Source organism: Delphinus delphis, chromosome 1 (genome assembly GCF_949987515.2).
Source record: "Delphinus delphis chromosome 1, mDelDel1.2, whole genome shotgun sequence".
NCBI lineage: Eukaryota > Metazoa > Chordata > Mammalia > Artiodactyla > Delphinidae > Delphinus > Delphinus delphis.
This window is the reverse complement of record NC_082683.1, coordinates 134,116,230-134,142,945: the sequence shown is the minus strand read 5'-3', so window position 1 is coordinate 134,142,945 and position 26,716 is coordinate 134,116,230. Positions and strand designations below refer to the sequence as shown.

Genomic DNA, 26,716 nt, shown 5'->3' with positions numbered 1-26,716 from the left:
AAAGGATGTTGATCAACAAACAGTTGATGGTAGGGCCTGAGAAAGAGAACTTAGCACAAGGTAAGGCAACGAAGAGGGGAAAGCACACGGTATGCATAGAAAGTAGAAACGCACAGGTTTTATCTAGAAGCAGCAATCAGCAGTTATATGATCCAATGAGAGAGAGTGTGGCCGAATGCTTTGGAGAGAGATTCAAATCCCAGTTCTTACCGCTTAGTACGGAAGTCCTAAGCCAAATTACTTAAAATGTCTAAATCTGTGTCTCCTCAGCCACTGAGTTAATCAACATTCTTGATTTAATGAAATATAAAAGCATAGTTGGTACTCAACAATTACTAATTCCCTCTCCAGCACCCTAATTTCATAGCAGAAGAACTGGGCCAGAGGTAGGTAAAGTGACTTGTCTAAGTTCCCATAGCCAGCGGGGAGTCAGAATTCTCTTTTTTCTCCCACTCCCAGGCCAGGGTTATGTTTGCTTTTAAATCACAGCATCAACTAATAAGAATAACCGTATTCAGGCAAGAGGAGTCATGCTGCAGAATGGGAGGCAGTGACATTATATAACATCAGAATTTAATTATATAACATTAGAATTAAAAAAATGAACAGTTTTATCTCAGGAACATTACACAGTAAGATATAACATATTACAACATCAGGTTTCTTACAACTTTAAAAACTTCTGAACTGGCGACTCAACGTTTAGAAATTCTTCTAGGCTATAAAGAGTATTATATTATTTAGGGGACTGCCTCTTAGAACAGAGTCTAACTCTTGTTCTTTGTAATAAAAAACAAACTCATCAGCCTGCGCCTACTTCTAAGTGAAGTTGAGTACTATTTTTTCAGTGTTCAACTTAAAAGATCTCTGGGCAGCAGACTAAAATGTTTGTTTTATAATTGCCCGCTGAACTATGATAGTTTGTTTCCAGATGGTGCCCTTCCTTCAACCTGCACAGTCTCTCCTTGTTCGGAGCTTTTCAACCTCCTGCTGATCACACTACCCCCACCCCTATTTAAAGCTACAGAGAGGAAATCCTAAAGAGATTTTCCCCCCAAGTCTCCAGCAAATTTTTGGTGACGTAATATGTGGGCTGAACTTGAGTCTCCTGAGAAAGAGAGGGAATCACTATTCAAGGGTACTGTATATACAATCTGGGTCAGCTGCAGCTGGTTACTGAATTTCTCCATGTGGCAGACAGAGCAAAGCCACAATGCTTTCTCTGCTGGATTAAAGACAGCCCGCAGACCAGGAACTTCCACTATACTACTTAAAATTACATAGGTGGCTTGTCAAATTCAATTGATTTGTGCTGTAAGAAGAAAAAGAAGTTCCTTAGTACAGCTTGGATTCAACGGTCCAAAACAAAAATGCAGTTGCCATTAAAGTCACAGACGAACAAACTTCACTGATTTTTAAAAGCAAGAGTAAGAGCAGCAAGTCTCTGGGTTTGCTTTATCAACAGATGCAAAAGGTATTATAATATTTCTTTTACTTTTATTTAAAAATTCTATGTATGTTGAAATGTATAATTATTTTACATTTGTAGTAGAAATTTCAAAATCTCTTATTAATCAAAGAATTTTGGAATATACTACAATTTGTTTAGTCTGAAAAAGGTTTTGTTTTGCAACTTTATATAAAACTGGTCATTATATACTTTATGATGATTAATGAATTATTTGAGGTTCAATTTAATGGTATTTAGTGTATATGTTTATAGACTGATACATACATGCTGGGTTTCAGAAAACAAGTACTTTAGTGACATTAGAAATTTTAACAAGTAACAGATTAAATGTATAAGATTTACAGCACAGTGGTTAAAAACAAAGGGATACAGACTAAAGAAAATAGATGTAAACATGGTTTGTTTCTCTTTACATAGCTACAGTGTATATGCTAAAGATTTACATATACTGTGAAGATATCTTAAAGTATAGCTGCAAAACACAGCTAAGAAGATATAAAATTAACTGAAAGGCTCTGCAACAATACCTCAATTATAGCATAACCAAATATAACCTAAATATTAATATTTCATATTACTAAATATTAAAGATTTAAAACAAGTCTACGGTATTTCTTGCTAAAACTCAAATTTTTAAATAGTTTCATAGGCTTATATGCAACAGTACTTTAACTTGGGCAACAGAAATTAAAACTGCTACAACTGGAATTACGTGAAAAAGCAAAGCGATTGATACATTAAAAAATCCTAAAACCTTACAGATTAGAATTGAGGAGAAGAAACAAAAGGTGATAGAAGTATTGTGTAAGTCGTCAGCATTAACAATAGCAAATAAGAACCCAGAAGATACAATTACTTAAATACATAATTAAAAGACCAAAAATATAGGTCAACAAACACGATTCTTTCAATATTCTATCTGGGGGCTTTGTTTAATTGTATTACTAGAATTATTAAAAATAAAATTACTAGTTACCAACAATGAGCTTTAACACCAAAGACACTTAAATTTGTTATGATCTGGGGTCCTCTGTCCTTTTAAAAATCAAAGAAATTCAAGGTAAGAATCTTCAACAAGCAAAAAATGGTAAAGCTAAATAGGATTTCTTCTACTTTCATGTCCTTTCCTTAAAGATTCAAAACTCTCAATACTGGGAGGATCTCTGTTAAACATATTTTACAAGAAATTCCGATAAAATTTCCAAACAATACTAGATCCGAAATACTGTCATCTCTTTCTTTTTTTGTTGTTGTCTCTATGAAAATACAGGACCTCCGTTAAACCTCAGTTCTTACTGAAGCCTTAGGCAAGCATTTAATCTGAAACCCAGATAACTATTTATCCCTTCCTTAAATATCTCCAGGGGATGAAACTGTTCTCAAGTCTCTTCCCAGAACATAATTCACAATCTAGAAGTCTTTATCTAAGGTATCTTTGGTGCTTCATAAATTTAAGTTCATTGCCTCATGCTGTTTTCAGTGCGTGACACAGCCAGTTAAATGCCTCTATGCGTTTACCATCTGAAAGGAAGTATATCCTAACTTTCATTTCTTCTCCCTACTAGCTGGCAATGTAGCAACTATGAAGAGAAATAGTACCAATAAACTTAACTCAAAGCATGGAAGGCTTTTTTTCTCCCCCCCTAAAAACAACCAAGCAAAGACATAGATTTAAACTTAAGTATACTGTGACTAATTTACAACATTCTCGTGGGACCTAGGAAAATTTTAACATATACAGAAAGGTTTTATGATGTAACACAGATTTATGGATCTTTCACTTTAAAAACTGAACATATGTGGGAAAATACAAATAAGAGAATGTTTTCATAAAAGGTAAACAGTAAATGTATTTTAAAAACTCCTTCTTTACTCATGATGTAGCTAGTCTGCTCCTTAAGAAGTGTGGTTCCTTATTCAGCTTTAGGTGACAACGAAGTCATGACTTTTGTAAAGGTTAAGGGAATTGTATTTGTTTTTTTAAAAAATAAACTTTTGGTTGTCTCCTTTAAATATTAACTTAGGTCAGAGTCTCTTATGGTAGACAAGAATTCATCTTATGATTTAATTATACAGGAACCCACAAAGAGCCAAGGCAGAACACACCAAAAGGAAGCTATTGCTATTTTAATTTAGATTTGTATTTTCACATTTTTGTTCTTCCATGATAACACGGATACAAAGTCACATTAGCAGACTTGCATTATATGCTCTTAGTTCTATAAAAATCTGTGTCTGATAGGAATACAAGATCTTCAGTCGGAATACTGTTCAGAAAAGTCTACATGTTTTGAGGTTTCATGATACTCTCTGAATTTTCCTTGTTTTGGTAGCTTATTTCATACTAGTTTATTTAGATAAAATAATTTTATGATCTAAGAGTTTCCATTCCATTCCTGAAGTGACTGAAATGAGTGCATCTGAACACTGGATACGTTAACTACGCAGGAGAAATGCTATACGTTTACCCAGCAGGCTGATGGCTTCTATTTTACTGTCTGCAGTTTTAAAAATAAACCATATCTAAATTCTATGAATCTGCAAGTATAACAAGAAATATTTTATTGGTTTTTGGTACAGGTAACTCTAGTATAGTTAACTAGAGTCCTTTTTAAATAAAATAGATGACACTCGGTCTAAGTTTTCTACTAATGTCCGAAGGCGAAGTATGAAAGCAAAAAACTAAAAGTACTCATCCAAGTGTACTTCTGGCTCTCAGTCAGCAAACAGAAAGCCTTTGACACAAACATGGAATATTACTATGCACCTCCTTCCTATCTTATGTTAGGAAAAGAAAAAGAATTCTGTACATTCCATCCATTCTTTGCTTTATTTTCATTATCACCTGTTTTGCAAACATTACTCATTTCATTTGAAAACACCGAAGTAAGGAGACATGGTCTTAGAAAGCAGTAGTCATCTTTATGACTCTAGTTGAAGAGTCCATATTTCATTGATACAACCTTTAATTTTAGGAGGCTTCATAATCAAGTTAGACAGGTAACTATCAGCTAACAGAATACATATGGAGGGAAAGGAGTGACAGCAGAAAAGTCTGGGATATAAAAATGATCCACAAATACCTGTGCATAATTAAGTTAATGGGTCAATGTAAAGAGATACAAACCACGAAAAGACTGTAAAAGACACGGAACACAAAGTTAAGACTCCTCTGCAGCTACTACATGACGAGGATAAAAATCACAGGTCTAGAAAGTTATGAGTAGAAGATCTGAATCCCAGTTGAGTGTTTTAGCTCCTCCAGGTTTATTTCTTTGCAAAATGGTAGATGTTTACTTCACAGTGCTGTTGTGAATGCAAACAGTTAACACGCATTAAGCACTACAAAAATATAAGGGATTGCTACAGTGTTGGTGATAGAAAAAAGGTTAGAATACGTTGCCATATGATGTAGTTGTTATTGAAAAACGTGAACCCTGGAGTCTTCTGCCTGAGTTCAAATTCTGGTTTCATGTCTTAGAAGCTGTGAGGTACTTAACATCTGGATGCCAGTTTCTTCATTTGAAGATGAGGATAATAATAATCTACCTCAGAGGGTTGTGGTGAGATGTAAATGATTTAATACGTGTAAAAGGCTGAAACAATGCCTGGCACTTAACACACACCCAATAAAAATGAACTATTGTTATTGCTGCATTGCTATTTATTAATAGCAGGCATAAACAACTTGGGACCTGGCTCCACAAAGCAAAAAACAAGTACCTGGGTGGAAAATGGGATAGAAAACTTCTTAGTATATCCACTGCCATCCTTCAGAGACAGCAGACAGGAATCAAGTTTATAAGAGAGAGAAGGTGGGCTATACTATAGCAGCTTGTTAATGAACCTGATGGGGTGACACATCTTACTCATTCTAACTGCTACTACTCTTTAGGGAGGTAACTAAAGAAAAAGAAAGCAGCTTTGGTTCTTGGAACTACTCTTATGGTTTCCTCAAGTGTTTCTATAGAAATTGTACTATAAAAGGCAAGTATGTATCTGCCACAGCAAAAATGGAACATTCCAAACACACATTTTAGCGTATGCGCCACTGCTATAAACACTGACTGAAGAGCCAGGGAACCTGAATTCTAGACCTGGTTCTAATATTACCTATTTGTGTGGCTGTGGCCTTGGCTTTCAACATACCCATGTGAGCAAAGAGGTCTTGTCTTGAATGAGATGAGATGGTCTTTAAGGTACTTTCCAACTCTAACGATCAGATTCAATGACAGATGAGTTTCTTTCCTTGGTAATCGTTATAAAAAATTATTAGCATTTTACTAAAATGAAGTTCAGTAGAACTTCTGTTAGAAAAATGAACCTGCTGAATCATATATAAGTTTAGAGCGTATATATGATTACGATTTAGGCAACACAATTACCCACAATAATGACTGTGAGCATGCTATCATTCTTAAACTTGTCATCAATCCCAAAAGGACATGTTACAAAAACAAACAAAAAATATGATGCTAAAACTTTCTGGTTTTAGATTTGTCTAAAAATATTTTTTTAATTTGATAGATAAAAAAGATACTTATTAGAGAGGGCCAATTTAATTGAAACCGCACAATATAAATAAAAAACACGGGCAACTTTCATACTAGTTAGAGAAGATGTTTTAATTAATGCCTTACCAACATTATGTACCATTTTCCAAGCCTTAAGATAGCAAGTGAACTTTTTAAAGGTAAGAAAAGTGTCTTATCAGGGTCTCAGAAGCCGCAACAGCACCTAACAATATGCCTCAGCACACAGTGGGCACTCACCAAGATCTGCTCATTGAGCTGGGGAACAAAAAGCATTACAATAAGGTGGTAGTTGGAGAGCTCATCTCTGAAACCTAATTTTTAAACAAATAGGAAGGTGCTTAATACTGAATTTAAGAAATTAATAACTTTAATTCTGGCCCAATTTATTAACACCAATAGATATTCAGTTTTTCCCTTAGATACTTTTTTTATGTTACTGACTTTAAAAGTAGATTAATATCAATTCTTTTCTACTTTTTCCCTTCATCTTTTTTTTTTTTTTTTTTTTTAAAGACGTCATACAACCTCGTTTCAAAATGAAGGCTTTTATCTGGACCCTAAGTGTGCTATTCTTCCTACTAATGGGCATTGGACATTGCAGAGGAGGACAGTTCAAAATAAAAAAAATAACCCAGAGGAGATACCCTCGTGCCACAGATGGTAAAGAGGAAGCAAAGAAATGTTCATACACGTTCCTGGTACCTGAACAAAAAATAACAGGGCCAATATGTGTCAATACCAAAGGGCAAGATGCAGGTACCATTAAAGACATGATCACCAGGATGGACCTTGAAAACCTGAAGGACGTGCTCTCCAGGCAGAAGCGGGAGATAGATGTCCTGCAATTGGTGGTGGATGTAGATGGAAACATTGTCAATGAGGTAAAGCTGCTGAGAAAAGAAAGCCGTAACATGAACTCCCGTGTTACTCAACTCTATATGCAACTATTACATGAGATTATCCGTAAGAGGGATAATTCACTCGAACTTTCCCAGTTGGAAAATAAAATACTCAATGTCACCACAGAAATGCTGAAGATGGCAACAAGGTACAGGGAACTAGAGCTGAAATATGCTTCCTTGACTGATCTTGTCAATAACCAGTCTGTGATGATCACTCTGTTGGAAGAACAGTGCTTGAGGATATTTTCCCGACAAGACCCCCATGTGTCTCCTCCTCTCGTCCAGGTAGTGCCACAGCACATTCCTAACAGTTATCAGTATACTCCTGGTCTGCTGGGAGGCAATGAGATACAGAGGGATCCAGGTTACCCCAGAGATTTAATGCCACCACCTGATCTGGCAACTTCTCCCACCAAAAGCCCTTTCAAGGTACCACCGGTTACGTTCATCAATGAAGGTGAGTTACCTCTTACTGTTAAAAATGGAAGTACAAGGTTAATATGTTTTATGGTTTATGAGACAATGCTCGTAATACATGCCTATTCTTCATTTTGGTGATGTAATTATACATGAACATTAAATTTTCTGTTTTTGTTTTCTATCAACCAAGAATTGATCTTAAATACATCTCTCAGCTCTAAGAGTTCATAGAAACAGTATATTTCGTGGAAAAAGTAGTCTTTCATCCAAATTCTTACAATCTAAATTACTAGCATTGAGACAGGGATGAGTCCACAATCCACTCCTAACCTCTATGACCATCCTCTCGGACTCCAACTAGATCCTCACGACTGTTAAACAATCCTTTCATTTACCTCTTGATGCTCTTCCCATCACCATCTTCCTCAAAAGGAACATGTAATAATTTGCTTTCACTCTCCTAAAGCCTAGAATTAACCCCCTCTTATCTCCACTCTCAGCACATGCACCACCTACAGCTGTGCTGAGATTAAGTCTACTCAGGCCTGGGTTCCTTGTGCTTTCCTATCTTGAAAACATTTGCACAAAACCCATGCCTTCTTGCCCTCAGTCTCAAGAGGAAAAGATATCCCTCCTATTTTCCAAAGCTAAAATCCTACCGTTGTACCCTGTAACCATGTAAGTATAAGTAAGTCTTCAATACATTAAAAAACCTGAGAATTGATCCTAATATCTCTACCTCTGTTTCTAATTTCATTCCTTCTTCCCTTCATTATCAGTCACTCATCGAGGTGCCCAGAATAAAAAGATGAAGAATTCATCTTTGTTTCAGTCTAGTAATAAGCTCACTGCTAACTTTCTGAAAACATTTCTTTTACACCTACATCCAATTTCTCATAAGCCGTTCTCCTGAATTCTTTACAGGTTGATTTGTTTTCTTGGAGTAAAGGGAAAAAACCCAAATGCCCAAAAGTAAAAAAAAAAAAAAAAAAATTAATTACAGTTCATTCACTTACTTTCTGAAAAGGCAGGACAAAAAACTGCGCACAGACTATGAAATAATTTTAAACAACAACAAAAACACAGAACAAAGACAAAGACTGGAAGTATGTACATCACAAAGTGGACGTGTCTTTCTGCAGCAGTGGACACCACTGACCATTCACATCTCTGCTTTCTTGGGCCTCCACATCATAATACTCTGACTCTTCCTACTTCTCTAGGTCCTTCAACTGGCACCTTTTTCCTTCTCCTATGGCTTAAAAAGGCTTTCTTGAAGATACTCTGTTTTAGAGGTCTATACTCCTTCAAGGCTACAAGTATCACCATTGCTCAGATGACTCCTGCATGGAGCTCTCCCTCTTGATTCTAACCAAAGCTAGATGTTTGCATCTGGTTATTCGACCATTACCTCACATGCTGCTGCTTCCTCTACTGAAATGCCTTCTTTCAGCTTATCTGTCAACCTGGCAGATTTCAAGGCTTAGCTAAAATAGTGTCTTAAATGTTATACCTACTCAGATACAGACAAATGTATCTAGATGGCTCCTTCCCCAAATTGCTGACTATGCCTTGACTATGTTTTTTACATCATATTACACTGGAGCTATTTGTTTGCATGTCTGTCTCCCTGCTAGACTGAATGCTTCTGGAAGAAAGTGAACTGTCTTTTCATGTCTCTCTCTCAAACATCTAGCCAGGATTAGGTTTGGCATGCTGTACTCAGCACATTGTAAGCACTACAATAAATACTTGAAGAACGAATAAATAAATGAGTAACTAAACCCTAAAACAATCTTTTCCCTAAACGGGCATTCTCCTTTTAGAAATAAGTAAATTATTATTATAAAAGCAATAATTACCGAAGAAAATCTAGAAAACACTAACAAACTTTGTAAAAAGGTTTGCTGAATATCCAAATACTCAGAAATAAACTACAGTTAACACTTTGGTAATAACCTTCAGGTCTTTCTCACCCCTCCCGCCCCCATAAACATGGTAATCAATATTCTTGCAACTTTAAAAATTAACTTTGTTCTTCTTTTTTTTCCTCTATGATTATACTCTCAGGATATAAATTTCTGTAAGTAAAATTGACAGGTAAATGGATTTTGACTTCTCTAGTTTGGTGTATGTTACTACCCGTTTTGGAATTCGCTTGGCTCATCTTTGACACTTCCCTCCTGTCCCACACACGCAGTCAACTAAGTTCTATCCATGTTGCTTTTCAGTCTTTCACGGATGTGTCCCTTATTTCTATTCAGAGCCAGAACTCTAACTTAGATCCAAATTATCTATGGAAGCAGCTAGAGAATAGAGACATCCTGGATTTCTAACTGGGTGACCTTGGCGGGGCTGGGGGCGGGTGGAAAGGGTTCCTCTGTGCCTTAGAATGTCTCTACTCTCTGTAACACAGACACAACATTTCTTATATTCACTGTTGAATTATCAGTTACCTTCACATGTACACACAGTACTTGTACACACATCTAAATAAAATGCCTTCCATCTATAATACAAGCTCCTTCCTGGTAGATGGATACTGTGTCATTTGCAGATGCTAAATAAATGCTGGTTGACTTGATAACTACATTTTTACAGAGATTCTGAAAGTTGTCATTCCAAAGACCTTCATGAAAGTAATTTAACACATTTTATTGTACTGGAGTCATTCATTTTATAGTGTTCTAACTAACAGTAACAACTGGCTAGTGTTCCATTAAATTAGGCAAATGATGACCACTATTAAGATTTCCAAAGGAATAACGTGTATGAAATGATCACCTGGGTATAGAAAGAAAAAAATGTATTTTTATATTCTTTTAAAATGTCTTGTGTAAGCTTTTACTGTATACAATTTACCAGTAGTTTTTACATACAATTTATAAGTAAACATATCTGAAGTGTGTGAAATTTTTTTTAACTGATGGGATGTACAATTATGTAAGTATGGAGATGACTGCCATGGAGTATTTTCTGTGGGTACTGATCTTAACTGGAGGTATCACCAGTTCTAGAAGAAATGATTATTCACATATTCATACACTGACACACGAAAAATGCCTAAGCAAAATGAGATGTGTCAGTTCTAGGTTTTATTACACATTGAGCTGTAGTGCAAAAAAATCTAGTATTACAGACTTAAATCATGCTGAGGATTTAGCATATCAAAGGTCCCATTAAACAGACTTTTGCTTTAATGAAACAATGGTGTATACATCCCAAATAAACCAATCCTTAATGTAAAAATTAAGCACGCGCATAACTTTTTCTGTTATTCATTATTTATTTGTTGTTATAAGTAAACATTAACTTTTTATTTTTTTCTATAAATGTTGGTCTCTGAAATTCAAGGACATAATTAGCTACAAGGGAAACTGCACAGAATTAAGGAAACTTGTTTCCTTTGTTATTGACCCTGGGTAAGTCACTTTGCCTGTGTTTTCTCGTTTGTACAATGAGAGAGTGCTGGTTGGACTGGAAGATTCTAACACCTCTTTCTAGTTCTAATATTCTGTGATTCTTATCAAATATAAACTACTACAAGCAACAATAAATAGACATGCTATTTTTTCTTTACATATAACGTGCTAAAATCTTTGTTCATATTATTCTTATGTCAGACTGGAAAATATGTCTAAGCTGTTTGGGTACTTGCACAAAAAAGGGCAAAGATGGATGTCTATTGCTGTACTTACGTATGCTTCTGGCACCAAGAAGTTCACATTACTGCACTCTACATGTAGGTACATGATCATTCTAAACTCTTTAAACGCATAATGTATATGTATTATTTAAAAAGTGTCCTAGCCAGTCACAAAAAAGTCAAATACTGTACAATTCCACTTATACGAGGTACCTAGAGTAGTTAAATTTGTAGAGATAGAAAGTAGAAATGGTGGCTGCCAGGGGCTGGGGTGAGGGGAGGATGTGGAGTTGTTATTTGATGGGTACAGAGTTTTAGTTTTGCAAGATGACAAGAGTTATAGAGATTAACTGTACAATAATGAGAATGTACTAATGCCACTGAACTGTATACTTAAAAATGGTTAAGCTGGTAAATTTTATGTTATATATATCTTACCAGCATTTTTTTTTTACATCTTTATTGGAGTATAATTGCTTTACAATGGTGTGTTAGTTTCTGCTTTATAACAAAGTGAATCAGTTATACATATACATATGTTCCCATATCTCTTCCCTCTTGAGTCTCCCTCACTCCCACCCTCCCTATCCCACCCCTCTAGGTGGTCACAAAGCTCGGAGCTTATCTCCCTGTGCTATGTGGCTGCTTCCCACTAGCTATCTATTTTACGTTTGGTAGTATATATATGTCCATGCCACTCTCTCAGTTCGTCCCAGCTTACCCTTCTCCCCCTCCCCGTGTTCTCAAGTCCATTCCCTAGTAGGTCTGCATCTTTATTCCTGTCCTGCCCCTAGGTTCTTCAGAACCATTGTTTTTTTTTTTTTAGATTCCATATATATGTGTTAGCATATGGTATTTGATTTTCTCTTTCTGACTTACTTCACTCTGTATGACAGACTCTAGGTCCATCCACCTCACTACAAATAACTCAATTTTGTTTCTTTTTATTTATAAGCATTTTTTTAAAAGGTGTTTTAATGACAATTTTATATTTTCGTTTAAAATGGTTATAAGAAAAATGCACCTCAAGAGAACAAACTTACTATGAACTTATGCCAAATAACAGAATACTTTTGTTGGTTTACAATAAATAATCTCCAGAAACATTACTTTCCCTCTACCTAAAAAACAAAATGTTTGAGAATGTAACTATACACTTGGCAAACTGCCATCAAAAAATTCTTAACTGTTAATGTTATTCATTGGCTACATTTTGGGTTAGTCTTTCATAAAAGAAAACATTTTCCTTTTACAAATGGTGTATTTATAAAAATACGTTCATTCCTTGTAGGTGAATGAAGTTGAGAAAGTTCCTTCATAGTATGTTAGAGAATAGATCTGAATACCAGGAAACTTGGATTCTGGCCAGGCTTTTCCTAGGCCCAGTTGCTTCTTTTGTAAAAGAGTTTGTTGTGATGATTAAATGAGGTGATGCATGTGAAAATGCTTTGTGTACAGTCTGAATATCATTATTACATTTTTTGAGTGCACTTTCCAATATATGCCTTGCCACGTATGGGAATATAAAAGGTAAGCTTAAAAAGTTAAATTTGAAAAACAGTCATTAGAAACTAAAAAAAATGCTTTTTAGTGGGTAATAAGCTAATTTTCAATTATTTATAATGTTTCCTATTAGTAAATTTTAAAAATGCAATTGGTTTCAGTGGCATATTTATGTTAGCACTTAAACTAAGAGAAACTAAAGAAGACTGGTTAAGCAAAGGGGCTGAAACATGATTCCATTAACTACTTATAAAAAATAATCGGTATATTCTTAAGTAACTTCAATATAAAAGCTCAGGTTGCTAACTGCATTTTAAACTTATACATTAATAAAGTAATTCATATTATTACAAGAAAGAATCTATTATCACTTTAGAAAGTATTTGCCTCAAATTTCCCATTCCAGAAATGCTGTTGAATGTACTTACCTTATGCTTAACTCACAACCCGATTAAAAAGTTTACCTCTTAAAAGATTTTACTTGCTGACCAATTATTTGAAAGCTCTAAATTGCTTATGTCTTTTGTCCTATTTCTCCTATCACAAAGAGCACAGGATTGGGACAAAGTAAGAAAATTAATGAGGAATTCAGCAACAAAAAGAAAACGATTTTCCTTTTAAGTAATTAAACAGTTTCTTTATAGAAAGAGAATAGGTAGGTTAAATAAAGATGGTTCCCAGTAAAGGTGCTATTCAAAGTATGAAACCTCTTGTCTTTTGTAGCCCACTGTTCTGTTCAAAATACGGGTTCTTAATGAAAAAATACATGTTGGAAAGTATGTGGCATGACTGGCCAATATTTTTCTTTCTATGATGAATCAGACCTGTTAACTGGAGTTTGTTAGTCTTATACAAATTTTAATCATCAAAGAAACTGAGGAAGAAAGAGACTGGTCCTTCAAATTCAATGTACAGAATTCCATTTTCCCGCTTTGAGAAGAATGCAATTGTGTCATAGAAGATGACTATTTCAAGATTACTCAGTGCAAGTCACAGATGTAGAAAACAAACTTATGGGTACCAGGGGGAAAGGCGGGGTGGGTAGGGATAAACTGGGAGATTGGGACTGACATATACACACTATTATAAATAAAATATTATAGATAACTAGTAAGAACCTACTGTATGGCACAGGGAACTCTACTCAGTACTCTGTAACGACCCACATGGGAAAAGAATCTAAAAAAGAGTGGATATATGTATAACTGATTCACTTTGCTGTACTCCTGAAACTGACACAACATTGTAAATCAACTATACTCCAATAAAATTTAAAAAAAAAATTACTCAATGCAAACAAAAGGTTAATAAAATTCCTATTTTGAAAGAAAGGTACTTCCAGTCTATACCCTTTGAACCATTAATAACAAATTCCTCAATCATATATAAATATCATAGATAAATAAATCAATTAATTTATTTCTGATAATATAAACCAGCAAGTTAAAACTGGCTTCTCAAAAATAAAGCTGCTACTTTTTTACTAGTCATTTTAAGAATTCCTATTAAGCATTTTGTATGGTACAGAGAAAGCAGTAAAATATTTAATGTAAGAATGATCTATAACCTAATTCTACAGCAGAAAATGAATAAGATATGCAAGTTAATAATGAGAAAATATTTATGCCAAGACCAACAGTATACACTGGGCTAAGGTTAATGGTTTACTTATAAAAATAAACAAATACTAAATTTTGATATTTACTATCTTTACTGACGAGAAAAAAAACAGCTATGAGCACTGCTAATTTTATCCATATGTCTTGGAAAAGAATTTCAACCACATTTTCCTAAGCCTTTATATCAACCAAGTCTAACAGGCATCCAAACTGTAAACATGAAGCCCACTACGAAAAAGTGCGTTGAAAATTAAAGTTGAAGATAATTTTAAATTTGCATAAATTGAAGTCTTATCAAATCAAAGCTGGATCTAGAAAACCCAGAACTCCCCAGTTTGCTTAAACACCCGAGGGCTTATTAAATAGCAGGAAAGGAACAAATGGCATTTTACAAATATTCTGTCAAGATTCAAAACCTTGATGTTTCTAAATATTTTAACAGCAATTCAAATAATCTAATGAAAGTCCAACTTGTGAATATATAGTTAAACATAAAATGTAAACTGTCAAAACTATACTCAAATGAGTGCAGAGCAAACATTTACAAAGATGACATTCATAGAATAAGCAAATTTCTGAAATAAGAGAGAGATCTGTATGTATCGCAACAAAACCACTTCATGTGTGCCTTAACTACAATACTAATAGGTTTTAAAATAAGAGCAATGCTCCTCAGATATCCTTGACTATTGTGAAAGTGACAATTTAGAAAAAAAATCTGGTTAACGTGGTAAACAACTATGATGACTGCATTCTTAGACTGAAGAAATCAATTTCAACCGTACAGACAACCTCAAGAGCTCTAAGTACCACCCTCCAACCACTGACATTTCAGACATGCAAAATTTGTAACTCCGCTGGAATATCAAGCTCTCTTCTGTCCCCACGCCTCAGCACATTTCACCCATGTGTGGCCTTGATCAGACCCTCTACCCCTAATGGCCAAACTCCTACTCAATCTTCACAACTCAGCTCAGATGGAGCCGACTCCAGCTCTTCCCCACAAATCTAGGTTAGCTAATTCTTAGCCAGTGTTCTCGGGTGCCCTGCTGATTCAATCAGAGTACTCAGCAAGCTGTAGTGGAGTTCTCTCCCCCCACTTCCCACTGGACTCTATGGTTGTTTCCTTAACCCTGGAGCCTAAAGATTTCTAGGCTATCACAGATGCAGAAAAGACATTTCTGGGAAAAATAATGCAGAACTGAGAAAACCACTGTGGCTGCCAGGAATCATTTAGTTCAACAAATATTTGAGCACCTAAGTGGGTTAACCTGTGGATACACAACCAAAAATTACAGTTCTTGCTCGTGAGTAAACAAATAAACACGTTACCATGCATTACACAAAATAATTTAAGATTGAACCTGGAAATCATACTTCATTTAAACTTCTCTACCCTTCTCTGACTTGACTACAATGCGTGTTTCTGTAACGTGAAGTAGCTCATACGTGACTGATAAAAAAGGAGAATAATATCAGCAAAACAAAGTGGTCATATTGATTCATATGGAATTTTCCCCAAGCATATTAATGTTCTGTGCCACAAGTAACTGCAGCTGAACACAAAGTATGCTAACAGCTAACATCAGCTGCTATTTTTAGTGCACAGTTTTGCAGAACACGAGATTTTTCAGGAATACGTTATTTTTCTGCAATAGAAATGACTGTATATTCATCTTTGAATAGTCGCATTAAATTTATGAATTAAATAAACATTTATTACACAAGCTCCTTAAATTACGCAGTAAGTGTCAAGGTCAGCAACGAAGAAGAAAAGGGAACAAAATTACTGAAGATGACTACTTTGTAAAGCATTGTGTTAAAGGCTCTGAATACTCTGTAATTTAAATTCAATAACTGAGAAGCTAGATAGCATAAAAATAATTCACACTGAATTTAAATGGAATGTGATCTAATTTATGGCCAGTCTGAAAAGGGCAAACATTATTTTTAGAATAGTCCTCCCTAGCTTAAGAAACTATTTATGAGCTTTCACAAACTAACAAATATCCTCATGACTATAAAAGCATAAATTCTGAACAAAATTTTAGCAAATCAAAACAATCTATACATAAAAACGATAACATGACAAAGTTGAGGTTATCCCAGGAATAAAAGGTTGGTTTGACATTAAAACTACAATCCACAGAATTTATCATATTAACAAAAGAAAAAAGAAAAACCATATCATCATGTCAGTAGATAAATAAAAAGCCTTTGACAAAATCCTAAATCCATTCATGGTAAGAACTCTCAACAAACTAGGAAATAGAAGGAACAAGAATTTTTAAAGTAGTTATTACGGCTTAAAGGAAACTATGTTCATAATAAATGCAAGACTGGAATCTCAGAAGAGAAATAAAAACGATAAAAAAAAATAATCAAATTGAAACTCTATAACTAAGACATTTAATACCTAACATAAATATAACCCAAGAAAGATAGCATTACATATTTCCAGTTTCCGCAAATTTTTAATAGTAATCTGTAGTGCTTACAAGTCACTGTATTATAATTTTTAAAAACCTGAAACATAATAAAAACATGGACTAGAGAATTGATCATCTCTGATTTTTGTGTGTGGTTTTCAATTTCCTTGTTATTTAAAATGTGAAGGCAACTTAGTTGATTCATTTGCTTAACAAAAATGTATTGACCATCTACTTAATAGTTAAAACAGTGATGACATGAAGTCAGAAGAAAAACAAAAACAGTCTCCATCTTCAAGGAGGAATCTAGAGGGAAGAGTTTATAGTCTCTAAGAATCCCTTCTAATGACGTAACTGTGGAACTGTTTATTTAATGAGATTAATTCTATCCCAATAAGGCCCCATAAGGGACCCTGTATATACTTGGCACAGTATAGATAACACATTCCTCAAAATTTCAACAATCCTATCATCATTACAGTACAGACTTTCTTGGATGAATTTTACTTGACTAAACTCTCTTACTTTCACACATTTTCTAAAAATTCTACATGTCAGAATTTAAAAATTTTTAGTAAAATATAAAATTTGACAACTGAAATTTCTATACTTTTTTGGTTGTTCTAATAGATCTTTAGGGTAATTCTTATTTCTGAACCACTTCATATCTTGACATACTTACGAAAAAAAATCAAAGCATCAAAACACTGGAGAAGGGTGAAACTAAATAATGTTCAGTAAAACTAGAAGCTGTCTTTCTTTAGATCAAAAATATGGAAATCACAAGTTCAAGAGTCAAGACACTCTACAAATGATTTTACAAAATGTTTTGTCATTTTAAAATTTATGAAAAACTTATCAGTGGATTAAAAAATAGGGAGTGAATTCATAAAACTGTGAGATAACATGGGGACAACTGTAGCACAGCAGTTCAGAGCATAGATGCTGGGATTAGAAAAAAGTGGGTTTAAGCCTATGGTTTAAAGACTAGTTAGTTAACTGTTTCATCTACAGAACATCTGTAAACTATCAGAAAGTCATTGTGTAGATTAAATAAGAAAATTACTATCAGTCATATAAATTGATACAACACTTTAGAAAGGCATTTTGCCAACATTCCTGAAGTGTATTCTTATGAACTGTTGTATGAGGGAAAACGTTAAAAGATTCCAAAAGTTTGGGAAACTGGTTTACTTCAGGGCTTCTCAGTCTTTAATATGTGAATGTATATTGTGTTTCCGAAAGGGTAACATAATATTTAGCAGTCTAAAACTTATTTGACTGTGGTATGCCATTTTCACTGAGCATCTCAAGGGACTAGTGTGTTCCACTGAAATCAAATTTTGGAAACTAAAAATTGGGCACTATGAAGAACTGTAAAGCTGTTTGTACCATTTTGATCCAGTAGATCAATCCTGCAACACTTTTATAAGTATGAAAAAATGAAGCCAATAAGAAGACACTTTGTACAGTGTTATTTATAATAGCAAAAATCAGATAAAACCTCAGTGTCCAATGGCAGTGGAATAAACATGATATATCAACATCAAAGATTGCATATTATAGCTACCGTAGGCACTAGAATGGAGACAATGGAAATGTTTGTTAAAATAAAAAGACAGAATCCAATTTTCTATGTGTGTTAGAATTATAACAATACAAAAATGTATGTATTTGGACAAAGACTTGCAAGAACAGTGGAAGATAAAACAAGTTAATGTTCCAGATAGTGGGACTAGGGTAATTTAAATATAAATTTAGTTTCTTTAACTTGTATTGTGTACACAATACATAAAAAGTGGTATCTGTAAAGAAAGATACAAAGGTAAGTAAGACTTTTGACTAAAAACTACTTTAATATGGCTCTTTTCCTATTAAGTTTCCTGGCAATCAAAGATATTCTGATTACAGGACCATTCAAAGACTGTCAGCATGCAAAAGAAGCTGGACATTCAGTCAGTGGGATTTATATGATCAAACCTGAAAACAGCAATGGACCAATGCAGTTATGGTGTGAGAACAGTTTGGATCCTGGGGGTTGGACTGTTATTCAGAAAAGAACAGATGGCTCTGTCAACTTCTTCAGAAATTGGGAAAATTATAAGGTAAATCAGAGTTTCAGACGTGGGGGAGAGGTAGGAACAAAGCAGCTCTTGCAATAATAGTCATTATATGCAATAAATAAGATACACAGTTAAAAAAAAACTATCCATCTGTTTTTCATTATCTGCATTTGTCAGAAAGACAATTCTCATCTCTGGTTTTAAAGTCAAAATTAAAACGCAGAAAGGAAACTGAAGATGTACTTTAAAATGTTTCCTTTCAGTCTGAATGACTTACATATGTATTTAATTCTTTGCAAAGACTGATCCTAATTTCATTTTCTAAGAAGACAACTGCTTTTTTAATCATGACCACATTTGTGCCCATTATCAAGTACATTTAATCAGAGATAAACAGTCCTAGAAAAACGGTCATGTGCTGGAGGTCCTATACTTTATATTTACTTACTTATTTATTTAAAAGATTTTTTTGATGTGGACCATTTTTAAAGTCTTTATTGAATTTGTTACAACATTGCTTCTGTTTTATGTTTTGGTGTTTTGGCGGCAAGGCATGTGGGATCTAAGCTCCCCCACCAGGGATTTGAACCCGCACCCCCTGCATTGGAAGGGGAAATCTTAACCACTGGACCGCCAGGGAAGTCCTCTACTTTAACAAGGGGAAAAAATGCTGCAACACAACCCCCCTGAAAACACATTTAATGTTAAGATCAGGTTTACCAAACTTATATTCTGCTGCATACCTGCAATGGCAAATGCTTACTGAAATAGGATAGTTAATTGATTTATTATGTTTTTCAAATATTAACCTACAATCTTTCAAAGAAGGAGCTTTGAAGATTACTGTTTTATCTTCTTACATTTACTAATTTTATTTCTAATAGAGTCAAAGAAGATAATTTGTTCTAGAACAGATACTATCATTTTTATTGAATATCATAAAAATGTTAGATGTCCTATTTGTTTGACTATGGTGGGGACAGTATCTATATACAAAAAATTGTTTCTTTTTATGAGTATGAGAGAAATCAGGAACCCTTTTTAAGGGCCTGGGTAGTTTACTTAGTTAATGTTTTTAGTCGCTATGAATAATTTTAGTCCCTTCTGCCTTTGTCTTATTTGTAAAGTTTGGAGGTAGTTGTGCAAATAAATGCTGACAAATTAAGAGAAAGCAAAACAAAACAAAGTGATTATATGGGACTTCAGTAGAACAGGTGATCTACAAAAGCGGAAGGTCACATTACCACTTAAATTGTCAATATTTTTATGCTATCAAATGTTTAAAACTTATCTATAAAAAGTTTACTATCTCTATACTTATTCATGTAAGCATGCTCTCTGTTTATTAACAGAAAGGATTTGGAAACATAGATGGAGAATATTGGCTTGGACTGCAAAATATCTATATGCTTAGCAATCAAGATAATTATAAGTTGTTGATTGAATTAGAAGACTGGAGTGATAAAAAAGTCTATGCAGAATATAGCAGCTTTCGCCTGGAACCTGAAAGTGAATTCTATAGACTGCGCCTGGGAACTTACCAGGGGAATGCTGGGGATTCTATGATGTGGCATAATGGTAAACAGTTCACCACACTGGACAGAGATAAAGATATGTATGCAGGTGAGTAAGAAAAAACTGATGTGTATTCTCTGTAGAATCACCACTTTCTACGCATTAAATAGAACCCTGTTATTAAAGTATTGCCATTAAAGTCTTTTCAGAAAGGTTGTTTTGGACTCAAAGAGAATACAACCTGCTGAAAGGAACAGCTTTTAGGAGCTCTTCTCTAAGGCAATCCCAAAGTGTGAACTCTGTGAACAAGGTTCTGTTGTTCTACCTTGATGGGGTGGGGATGGGAAACAAAACATACTCATCTGGAAATAAAACTTCCAACTGCCTAAAATTGCTAACAAATCCCACTGGACCCCTACCATGTGCTAGACACTGTTGTAGGTGCTGAGGAATACAGCAGTGAACAAAGTTCCTGCCCTTTTGGAACTTACTTTCTAGAAGGAGACAAGATGATTTGTTAGGTGGTGACAAGTACTTTAGGAAAAGTAAAACCGAATAAGGGAACAGGGGGTGGGTGCCGTTTTATGTGGGTTGGCCAAGAAAGGTAACATTTGAATGTTACCTGAAGGGAGTGAAGGAAAAAAGCCATTTGGGTACATTGGGTAAAGGCACTTCTTGGTAAAGGGGACTAGCAAGACGACTGCAGCATGTGGTACAGGAATAGCAAAAAAGCTTTATTCAGAGGGGAAATAGTCTCTTTAGAAAGACTCATTTAGGCCATCACATAATTTTTAATTTAATTTTCACATACTTTTGCCTTTTTAACCTAGGTTTCTGGCTCTGATAAAGACATACCCCTGAAAGTTGATTTATTTTTACATTCAGCTGTGTCTTGGCAAGCAGCGCATAGGTCTCTATTTCACACCAGCAAAAGAGGAAAACAAATATCATCATAATACATGCCTTATTTATAGAAATTCATTTGATTGCTAATAGTACTATTTCATATTTTTTTTTGCTATTTTGAAAATCAATTTTCCCCAAACTTTACTCTGTTTAGCAACTCCATATCCTTCCCTCCCGATCTCTCCAATCTCTCTCTCTTGCACACAAAAACTACTTGCATTTTATTTACCCTGCTAGCCAGAAAATTAAATCACTTAACAACAACAACAAAAAAGCAGGTACTAAGCAAAGGGCAAAATAAAAACGGCAATTCAAGTGATCTTTCAAGTAGGTGATACTTAAGCAACAGTAACAGAATAAATGAAGAAACAACACTATGAAGATAAAGGTAACTGAAATCAGTAAGAAAAACTCACATTGTTCTAAAAGTAGAATAAGTATTTGATGGTTTACAGAGTACCACACTTAGAAGAAACTTTTACTCTGATGTCTATATTTTTTCCTCAAAGGAAACTGCGCCCACTTTCATAAAGGAGGATGGTGGTACAATGCCTGTGCACACTCTAACCTAAATGGAGTATGGTACAGAGGAGGCCATTACAGAAGCAAGTACCAAGACGGAATATTTTGGGCTGAATACCGAGGTGGCTCATACTCCTTGAGAGCAGCTCAGATGATGATCAAGCCTATTGACTGAAGGGAGACAGTCTCCAATTTAAATGACATAGAACTCTATTTTTCAGTTCCTAAAAATGTAAATGTTACATGTATATTATTTTGCACAATTCATTTCTACAGATATAGTTTTTTAAATGAATTTTACTACAACTATAAAAGGGGATTTATGAATGTAGTCTCATCTTCCCTTAATATACTGCAGATTATTTGTATCTATAATCCAAGTTATTTTAAAAATATTATTGACTAATTACAGGCAAAGTTTGTTCTCTAAAATGTAAATATTTGCCACAATGTAAAACAAATTTTAGCTTTATTTTAAATCAAAATTCAATCATGTTCAAGATCCTTATCAATTTATTTAAAAACTTTATGAAAATGCTATAACTTCCAATGGAAAAATAATTTTAAGATTTCAGCAAAATAATACATTTTATTTATAAAAATATAGACAGGAAATTAGAAGAAAACTCTAGTTTTGCCAACATTCTACATTGAATAAAAGTTACTTCAAAGTGAATTTGTGCCTTTCACATGAAATGATTAAATATGAATTCTTGACAATATATTTTATGTCAATTTCCCAAAAGAATTAAGAAACCCACAGTATTAAAATACGTATCTTTAAAAACAAAAAAATAATGTATGCTGTATTTAAATGGTCAATTTATAAAAACAGAAATATACAAATGAATTTTTCAATATTATCTTCATATGATTTGCTGAACATCAAAATCTCCTGAAATCTATTTTATGTTGTTATATCAGTAAAGTGTTGATATTACAAAAGTGCAGAATATTTAGTGAGCCAATGGTTTAAAGAACTGAATTATAACTCTAAGTTTATTTATTAATACTTTTTCCTCCCTAATTTACTGATTTTTACTATTTAGAAAAAACTTGTCTGCTAGTCAAGTCAGAAAGCTTGGACAGCTTTACAAGCATTACTGCATACTTACGGGTGAGACTAAAACAACTTCAAGAAACTGTTAGATATTTTTCCAATACTGAGATTCAACAGCTTCAGAATGGAATACACAGGGGTTTGGCTAGTCCAAACTGCCAATTCCAGTGTGTGTGTGTGTGTACCTTTAACTCATCTTTGCAACTAACAACTTTATTACCAATCTTCCAGAACAATTTTCTTCTAGAAATTATGTTCTGCTTAGAGCTGACCTTCCCTTAATTCATTTGTGAACTAAAAATTTTAGAGAAATCTCTTGAGACTTTTGCTCAACCAATCAAAACTGAAGACAATTATCTGAACAACTCAAGTCCATCAACACGACCAATGTTTTTGCTCTGCCACATCTCAAAATAAAACTTCTGGTGAAAGAAGGTAAGAGAACATCAAACCCTGAAACCCTGATGTTATTCTTTGTTTTACCTGTGGTCCTTTCGGGATGGCTTTAAAGTCCCTCTCCACCACCCCCAGAACCAGAAAAATCTGCTATAAGATTTCTGCGAGAAATTAGGCATCTAATTGTTTCATCAAATCTTAACTGAATAAAATTTTACTAGGGCATTCCATTTATTTGCAGAACTACAGCATTTCACTTAAACATCCAAAACCCTATTAAAGACCAGTCTTAGAGAATTTTCACAGAAGAGGAATATTATTAAAGCTAGAATCATGTGAAAGTCAACAAACTAGAAAACTGTGCTGAATGCTAACTGCCTTGGCCACAGGGTGCATTGTGCTCTCCTTTATAGAGGTGATATAGCTCTGCTCTGAAGTTCCTGGAAAGCTTAAGAATGACTTAGGCAAGTGAGTTCCTTGAGATCAAGGAATAAGAAGCAGTATTGGGCTTCCCTGGTGGCGCAGTGGGTGAGAGTCCGCCTGCCGATGCAGGGGACACGAGTTCGTGCCCTGGTCCGGGAAGATCCCACGTGCCGCGGAGCGGCTGGGCCCGTGAGCCATGGCCTCTGAGCTTGCGTGTCCGGAGCCTATGCTCCGCAACGGGAGAGGCCACAGCAGTGAGAGGCCCGCGTACCGCAAAGGAAAAAAAAAAAGAAGCAGTATTATGTCATAGCTAAGCATAGGTCCTGAAGGCAGAACTGCTTGGGTTTGTGGCCCAAATCTACCAGGTACATGTGTTCCCTGGGCCAATTTATGTATTCCTGCCTCAGTTTTGTTATCTATAAAATGGAGATAACAACAGTACCTAGCTCACATAGTTACTGTGAAAATCAAAGGAGGTAATACATGTGGTAAAACATTTAGAATAATGCCTGACACTAGTAAGTACTCAGTAGTCTTTAAGTACCAGATTACTACTGCTCATCTATGTACTTTCTGCATTACCTATCACGGTGCCTTGCATAGAGTGAGTAATAAATGTACTAAAAGAAACAATATATCCAAATTTTCAGGTGCAAAATTACACTGATCCATGATCTTCATTTGCAAACCTAACAGAGCTATGTCAGCTGTTACAGCAGGTAGTTAAGAGAATGGGCCGTAAGAAAAATTAAGGTAAGAATAGCTATAGTAAGGGATTTCAGCCTAATGAGAATCTTGTCAGAGATTAGATAAGTCACATGTATGGCAGGCAAGGTCCGATAGCTAGCTACTTTACAGGTTACCAAGGAATAAGGTATGGTTGCCTGACATTCAGTAGGATTGAGCTATAACCTTGCAGCTGGTTTATAGAAGGATTATTTATGCTTAGTTATTTTTAATAAATGAAATGAAGCTTATCCTAAAAATGACTTAGACTCTATTCTCCACTCAATGGGATACCATCAATGTCAAGGAAACTTGGCATCTCTGAAGTAGACTTTTAAAACATGAGATATTGGATAAGGCCAATATTAGAAACCATCCCGAAATTTAGTAGATATGAACTAACAAGCTCATCCTCAGGCTCCAAGCCTGGTTGAGTATAAAGATCAAATTTTCAGTCTAATATTCACTTGACTGTATGAGTCATGATACAGGAGTGCTAATTCTTCTAGCATTATATTTCTTAGGACTCCTACTGGTAATAATATAATAAGCCTGTAAAAACTTCCACAATCATGAAAATGTTTCAAATTACTTGTAAACCTTTACTAATGTGATATGATTTTTATATATTTAAATTAATCAATGGTAAGTTAAAAATGATTATATCCTAACAATTTTTTAGTCTTTTATTTAGTGTCTGAGAAAATAAGAAAAGAATGATTCCACTTACGATGATGCCATGACCCCTCCTCAAAAAGCCATCTAAAAATAAGCTCAGTTTTCAATTTTATCAGTGGGGTCAATAGTTATTACATCGTAATTCTATAGATAATTACAGGAAAGACTGAAGAATGAACTCAAAATTAAAACTAAGGACAGATTTCCAAAATATTAATATAATTCCACAATGCTTTCTTTGAACTATAAATGAAATGGTTATAATGCATATCTTTATAGCAAGTGAATTTAACCTCCCTTGCCCCAGTTTCTCCACTTATAATATATGAATAATATCATGTATCTTATACATTGTTGTTAAGAATTAGATAATTTATGTAAAGTATACAGTGTTGGGCATAGAGGATTAAGTTGCAAATAAATGTTACTTATTAAGATTTTTATTATTAGTCTCCTGTTAAGGTTTGCTAAAAAATTTACAAAATACATTACTGAAATATCAGCTGTTGGAAACACTACTGGCAAAGCTGCTGCAACTGGGGGAACCTGATTCTGTTTATGATTAAAATGCAGATCTGTATAGCTTCTACACATGATATTTTTTAAAGATACAAGGCCACTAAGAGAAAAACTATGAAAATGGGAAAGAAATCAATGTAACCCCATCCCCAGCCCTTTTTTTTTTTTTTTTTGCTGTACGCGGGCCTCTCACTGTTGTGGCCTCTCCCGTTGCGGAGCACAGGCTCCGGACACGCAGGCTCAGCGGCCATGGCACACGGGCCCAGCGGCTCCACGGCATGTGGGATCTTCCCGGACCGGGGCACGAACCCGTGTCCCCTGCATCGGCAGGCGGACTCTCAACAAATGCGCCACCAGGGAAGCCCCCCCCCGCCCTTTTATATCACAAGTCTTTGAGTGGTCTAAAGTAAATTTCAGAAAATATACTATTAAAGAATGTTAGAAGAATTTTAAATATATAAAAAAGAATGAGGGTAAAAGGGGATATAAATGAGGTAATGGAAAATGGGAATGTAATTCTGGCTAAAGAAAAAGCTAGGGCTAGCTGCCATTTGGTCAGAGCTCATTCTCAAGATTCAAAAGAAAATGACTGAACATGCTTTATTGCTGTTTTAGAATTCAATATGTAATCTTAACGAGAAGAATAAGGTAAAGTAATCCGTGGTGTGTATTATATACAAATTAAACAAAAGAAAGGAAAATGGAATAAAACTCTTAAAATATGAAAAGCCAATGACATTTTTTGACCATTAGGCATTTTTGAGATCAGTGTCACAGACTTCTATACATTTTAACCAAGTAAAATTCTACCAATGGGGCAGGAAAACAATCTCATTAATTCCCAGAGAGCTGCAGAAAGCTTTGGACTTTGTTGAAATTATCTGAATAGAAATGCGAATAAAAAGCTACTATTTTTGAAAATATTTATACATAGATTAGCAAAAATTTCTCTAACGTAAAACTAAAGAACTATATTCTACTCAGAGATCAACATAGGTTAAAAACTAGTGAAACATAAAAGAGGATCAGATAAAATCTGAAAGTCCTTGTAAGTTTAGGCATGCTTTAAACATCTCATTAGCTGTGATGAGGACACCGCTATCAAGGCCTAGTAATGCTATGTACCTCTTTCATGACATAGGATATAGGAGAGATTATTCACAAGGTAATGACATCAACTTGAGCCTTTGGCATTAAAGAGATGTTAAGTTCCACAAAGGAAGGAACAAAGTCCATTTTGATCCCTGTTCTACATCTATCACCAAGAATAGTGCTAAGCAAACACTGGATGGCCAGCTGATGCACCAAAAAGAAAACTGGGGGTGGGTAGGGAGTTGTATACAAAAGTGCACACAAATAAATGTATTGTATTTAAAACAAAAG

At 34.7% G+C, this 26,716-nt stretch overlaps 2 protein-coding genes across 4 annotated transcripts in view; one reads left to right on the top strand and one right to left on the bottom strand.

The window, feature by feature from the left end:
* Positions 1-26,716, bottom strand: part of RALGPS2 (Ral GEF with PH domain and SH3 binding motif 2) — a 163,836-nt gene that overhangs the window by 45,212 nt on the left and 91,908 nt on the right. The gene's annotated exons all lie outside the window — the stretch shown is intronic.
* Positions 366-25,479, top strand: ANGPTL1 (angiopoietin like 1). Of its 2 annotated transcripts, XM_060034550.2 has the most exons (6): positions 896-1,474; positions 6,520-6,887; positions 7,194-7,365; positions 18,437-18,630; positions 19,941-20,211; positions 21,519-25,479. In XM_060034550.2, exons 2-6 carry the CDS (start codon positions 6,543-6,545, stop codon positions 21,704-21,706), a joined length of 1,170 nt encoding a protein of 389 aa, XP_059890533.1. In that variant the 5' UTR covers positions 896-1,474; positions 6,520-6,542; the 3' UTR covers positions 21,707-25,479. The 2 variants fall into 2 exon arrangements, with proteins under 2 accessions (XP_059890524.1, XP_059890533.1); XM_060034541.1 differs by having other exon boundaries at positions 366-1,474; positions 6,520-7,365.

What these genes read in the sequence shown, in the direction of transcription:
- ANGPTL1 (XM_060034541.1), top strand. Translation starts at nt 6,543, where the DNA reads ATGAAGGCTTTTATCTGGACCCTAAGTGTGCTATTCTTCCTACTAATG. An exon ending in GAAATTGGGAAAATTATAAG is followed by an intron (nt 18,631 to 19,940) that starts GTAAATCAGAGT and finishes GTTTATTAACAG; the next exon opens with AAAGGATTTGGAAACATAGA. An exon ending in AGATAAAGATATGTATGCAG is followed by an intron (nt 20,212 to 21,518) that starts GTGAGTAAGAAA and finishes TTTTCCTCAAAG; the next exon opens with GAAACTGCGCCCACTTTCAT.